The sequence below is a fragment of the Anopheles ziemanni genome, chromosome 2 (assembly GCF_943734765.1).
Source record: "Anopheles ziemanni chromosome 2, idAnoZiCoDA_A2_x.2, whole genome shotgun sequence".
NCBI lineage: Eukaryota > Metazoa > Arthropoda > Insecta > Diptera > Culicidae > Anopheles > Anopheles ziemanni.
The window spans coordinates 81,213,837-81,219,696 of record NC_080705.1 but is presented as its reverse complement, the minus strand read 5'-3'; the positions used below and the strand labels follow the sequence as shown (position 1 = coordinate 81,219,696).

Genomic DNA, 5,860 nt, shown 5'->3' with positions numbered 1-5,860 from the left:
ATTATTGACCATGTCGTTTCCACGATGCTGATAAACCTCTGAATTAATTTCGTGAATTTGTGAATTCTCGTGTTATGTAAAACAGTATAGCATGCGTTACGTTTGCCGTGGATGCAGCTGTAGTCATTTATCTTGATGTTTAGTCGACAGTGTTTAGGCTCGAGAAAGTTTTCTTGACAAACATTAAATAAAAGTGAGTTGATAGGTGACACGCAGCGGGGATATGTCAATGAAATCATTTAATTTAACATTTCATCATCATTTCATCATTCATTTAACATCATTTAAAAAACTTTGCATAACAGGAAGACGGTGGTCCAGGCGATCGTTATGCAAAACAGAAGTATGCGATAAACCTTTTGACGTGTAGGAATGCCGTATAAAATACGGGCCAAAATAGAAATCATGCGCTTACCAATGGCTTTCGATTTAAAATCTTGTTGCGTCTTACTTTCTTGGTCAACTTTTTTTTTATTCTTCATTACGCACAGATGTCAATCATGCCGTTCAGTTTATTGATAACAAAATTTCTTTCTACTGTTTTAAGGTACGCATACTACTGCCGCTGCTTGCTCTGGCAGTATGCACCATCAACGGTTACCAACTAGCGCCTGAATGGAATCCAAACCAACCACTGGTTTTTCCCACCGAAAGGCTGTCGCAAGGATATGTGCAGGAACCACCAAAACCATGCGTCGGTGGTGCGGAAGTGTGTGGCTACCCGCCTCCAGGCCCTCCCACGCCTAAGCCGTGCGTCGGTGGTCCGGAAGTGTGTGGCTACCCGTCTGTAAAGCCTCCCTGCCCGTGGCCCGGTGGAGAAAAAAAGATCACAAAAACGGTGTATAATACCATCACCGTTACGGAGACGGAATCCGTGTGTGAACCGACCAACATGCCGCCAAACTTCTACCTGCCGGTGATTTCAGAAACACATACCTGCACTTTCACGCCACCAGCGGAGACGATTACCACGACGCTGCCTGCAACGACAACCATCAGCACCTCCCGTGTACCACCCGTTACGATCACTACATCGACAACACCAACGACGACCATCATCAGCACCCTAACGCCCTACTCGACAACCAGTCGAAACATAACGCCGACATACATATACTATTCCACCATTAGCACTACAGTGACGGTCAGCAGGACAATCACACCAATTTCTACAATCCTGTCGACGTTACCTCTAAAGACGACCAATGTCACCGTAACGCCAACTTCAACTTCTATCATTACCGAATCACCTGTAACCACAACCACACCATTCACACCGACGTCCACTAATCTCTTCTACGCACCAACGACTACAGTCAATCGAACCGTTACACCGACGTCTGTGAGCTACATCTACCACCCTACGGTCACGATCTCTCGAAACGTAACACCGACGTTCGTCAACACGAACTATTTCCCTGAGACGACAACGAATCGCACTGTAACACCTACCTACACCTCTTCCATTTACTACGATACTCAACATACCACCACAAACCTTACGTCGACCTCTACTCAACTGATCTATGCTGATACAGTCACCACCAGTCGGACGGTTACACCGACTTCTATCGTCCTTGTAACGCTGAACAGTACTCTAACGCAAAGGCGCACCATTACGCCAACCTATCTAGTAAAGCTGACGGCCAATACTACCGTAACCGTAAAGAGGTTGGTGGTGCATCAAAAAATACAAGAAACTCACGTAACGGTATTAAAACTGTTCTCACTTTTCTTTTCTCTCACAGTACTGTTACACCAAGGAATGTCTTCAAGGAAACGGCAGCGACGATAAACGTCACCCGAACTTCCAAGCCCTTCGTTGTCAGCACGGAAACTGCTACAATCACCTCAACGGTCACGCAAACGTTTAGACCGCCACCCTCGGAAAGTATCACCAGCACCAAAACAACTACTAAAACCGTCACAATTACGCCACCGCTAGATCCTCCGGCGACCAGTTACACCACCGTTAGCACGTCCTATTGCCGACCGCCTACTGTCTACCTTCCGGTTACAGACACGCCGGCGAAGACCGTTACGAAAACGGAATTGTACGTCCACACTAAGATCCTTTGCACGCCCACCGGGCTCTACCTACCCGTACAGCAGACCGTGGCCGCCAATTCGTTTTCTCCCGCGTACGCCAACGTCCCCGAGCTGAAAAGATTTGTGCTCCCACCGCAGGCTCAAGAACGTAACGATCTGGACTGGAACGCCTAAGGACCGGTAACCGATGCGATGTCGACTTTGTCGACTCCCCGAAGTAGAGAACAACAAATGATAACAAATACTCATACGTCCGTCCCTCACGGTGGTGAGGTGATGCGTTATAAGCACTCCTAGTAGTAGTTCCGTAACGCTCACCTGGCCAGTGATTAGTTCGTAGGCCCAAACCGTTAATGTACATAAGAAGCCCCTAGAGAAGAAGCTTGATCAATGGAATTGTTTCAACCCCTCTCCGCCGGGGAATGTTTCCGTCCCCTGCCCCCACCCGATGCGGGAAATCGAAGAACAATTTATACAAAACAAACGCTTAGACTGACACTTACCATTCGGCTGCACGAAAGCGCAGACTAACGTAGTACCAGCAATGGTTGTGTATCACTTTAGCATGTTTATATGTGTATGTGTGTGAGTGTGTGCGTGTGATGTGCATTATGATTTCACGAATAAAACGATTTTATCTTCAAAGAAGAACAATTGAAAAATGTGATTTCACTTTTAGGAAAATTATCCATGCGCTCGTGCGCTGCCTACTAAGCCTAGTTTGAAATACTTTATCAAATTGTATTTTTAAATAACTCAACGTCAGAAGTACTGAATTTACACTCCCACATAATATCACGTTTGAAATCGTTTTGAGAAATATGTAAGTTTCTTGCATAGAAAAACTTACACTGTATGGTTCCGTACGAAGAAACCGAAAGTTGGAATACATCTAAAATATTTTAATATTTGGGTAAAGAAAATTGATGTCTCTATACGACGATTAAAAAGTGCACCTTTAAAATAATTCTTCGCAATGCTTACGGCATAACGTAATGGAACAGCATAACGCAATGAGTAATGATCGAACAGAGCATGGATATGGAATGTTTGGAACTAGGAACTGTGGAATGTAAAAATATAGTTTTTCGTTGAAATACAATTATTAAATTAGTCATGTTTTTTCAATCAGTGAAGTAGCTAAGAAGGACTTTTGGCCCCGTATGTGAGGAGGGACAATGGAGGAGGTTATATAATGACGAGCCGTATGGAGACCTCACTGTCGTACAGCGATTTAGACTCGCCAGGCTCCGGTGGGTTGATCATGTCATGAGAATGGCACCGGACGACACAGACCATAAAGTCCTTTTAGGCTGTCCCTAAGGACAGAGGAAGCGTGGTAGGCCTGAATTGATGTGGAAGGATGGCGTAGACGAAGCCGCCAATAAAGCCGGGATACGGAATTGGACCAGAGTGGCGAACGACCGTGAGCGATTTCGGATGGAGCTTCGTTAGGCCAAGACCGCTCAGGGGTTGTAGCGCCACATAAGAAGAAGAAGAAGAAGTATCTAAAACATGGGGATGTGTTTCGAAAGACAAAAAATATCTTAAATAAGTCAACGAGTGTATAAAACATAACATTGGAGAGTTAGCGGTCAGTTTGATCGCACCTGAGCATTCGCGAACTAGACAAAATCATGTTGCATAAATGAAACAGAGATAAAATTCGACATTTTTCACCACTTATGCGTGTGGAAGGTATTTTTCTAAAACAGTTGTCACTCAATTGGTACAATCTGAGTTGAGTATTTATTGCGAACGAGTTTTACTTACAAAAACATAGCCTACGCGAACCAACATCTAACGAGCTCAAACGTCTTAAACATCTAACGGGCTTAGATCAATTTCAGTGGGAAAAGCGCCTTAAGGTAGGCAAGGTGGACAACATTTAACACCTCACACCGATTTGTCCGTTTTCGTAGCAACCGTCGTCGAAGACGGTCCTTCCGAAGCTTGCAGGTTAAGCTTTCGCTTGTAGCGATAGCCACCGTTATCGAATGCAGGCGGCACGGCCCCAACGTTGGGCAGTGAATAAACTCCGCTTCCGAACGCGTGCTCTTCGACCGGCTCTCCGAGCGTGCGTTGGCCACCGGAGCTCACGTCGAGCGGAAGGAACGGTTCGTGCGTTACGGGATGGTCCAGCACCGGGGGCAGCGATACGCGTGGTGGCGGAATAAATGGTGGCGGCTGCTGGAGCTGGTTGATGCCATGGTTAATCAGCACCGGGTTCGGCTCGGGAGGACCCGACGGTGGCAGGTAGGTGTTACCCACCGGGACCGGCTGTACGGCTCCGCTGAAGTCACTCTGGGCGAACACGGTGGAGACGAAGGTTTCCGTCACGTACTGCACGACCGGGCTCGGCTGGAGGACGAGGGTGGTCGTTTCGGTGATGTACTCAACCTGCGGCACCAGCAACGTCGACACGGAGTACTCGGTCGAGGTGATGAGGACCGGATTGACCACGGTCGAGGTCAGATAGTCCGTCAGGTACACCGTGTTGACGTCCGTGAAGAAGTGGTTCAGCGTTTCGGTGGCGTAGTCCGTCACCGTCTCGGTGAACACCTGCGGCAGGCACTGAGGCGTCGGACGCGGGTAAAAGTAACCTTCCTGCGGCTCGGCCACCGCCGCACCGACCACAAGCAGCACCAACCACACGGCGTTACGCTGAAACAGAACACAAACAGACCGATCCTTTGTAGAACGTCGCCCGGGCGCCAAGAACACACCACTTACCACCATCATACGGCTTGCGATAACAGCTCGTACGCGCCTGATTACGTATTCAATTTCGCTTTTCAACCGATTACGGCACAATTAGCGGCCAAATTAGCACCTTCCGGATATACGTAGCTTCGCGGGCTTGGCGACGGAACCGGACCTGCACGATTTACGTCGGATATACGAACACGCTCTAGCCACAGACGAACGCTCGGCAACACGTACTCGGACTCGTCTTCGACTTGAGGTCCGTTCGGATGTGATACCGGGCCCTGATATACCGTTAGACTTTATATACGGCCGCGCCGGACGCATCGCCCGCAAGTGGCCACTGCCACTTCCCGGCCACCGGGAGACACGGTTGGTCGAAACCTACCCCGAAGTGACAATTAGCTGCACAAACAAGCTGGCCCTCTTCGAGTGATGTTCAGCCAAACGTTGTATGTTTTTGGGCAATTCCTTTCCGATCGCAATGGACCGGTGTCCCAATCTGCCAAACACTACGTAACACAGACCAGCCTGGGGTAGGGCGACCACGGGGTAAGAACAAGCGAAGAGTGCGACCGAGTGTTGGAGGCGAAAGTAGGACATTCCCAGCACAAAAAGGCGGTCGCCTTGATCACATTTCCTAAACAGTTGTTAAACAGTTTGCCAAAGGATCGGTGATAATGGCAGAAATCAAATGTTTGATGCATTTATACACGGAACGAATGTGGCGCATCTGAAATCCTGCGAAATTCAAACATCATAGCTATAAAAGAACAATACAACATGATGCAGCCTCCATTATGCATGCGAACCAACAAGATTTTTTCGAAAAAGACTATCATTCAATCTAGTCCAATTGCAGCTGAACTTGTGGGACTGATTTATTTTACAGAGTCCTGTTGTACCTTTAATATTTTTATTTTTATTTTATTTGGATTGTAAGTTAGAAAAGTTATATTTTATGATGAAGTATCATTCTGATCAAAACATCCAGCTTCTATATGATGTTTCATAGCAAGAATGGTGAAAAGAGTTAAGATGATATGATAATAGGAGATAGGACTATTGAAATTGTTTCTTGCTTGAATGTGTGACTACCTAAATT

The 5,860-nt window shown here is 47.0% G+C and overlaps 1 protein-coding gene across 1 annotated transcript; it reads right to left on the bottom strand.

The window, feature by feature from the left end:
• Positions 1-3,945: 3,945 nt before the first annotated feature.
• Positions 3,946-4,788, bottom strand: LOC131294521 (uncharacterized). Its single transcript, XM_058322568.1, has 2 exons — positions 4,783-4,788; positions 3,946-4,713 (listed from the first exon to the last, which is right to left on the bottom strand). The coding sequence occupies exons 1-2, from the start codon at positions 4,786-4,788 to the stop codon at positions 3,946-3,948; spliced, it is 774 nt and encodes a 257-aa protein (XP_058178551.1).
• Between the last annotated feature and the right edge of the window lie 1,072 nt (positions 4,789-5,860).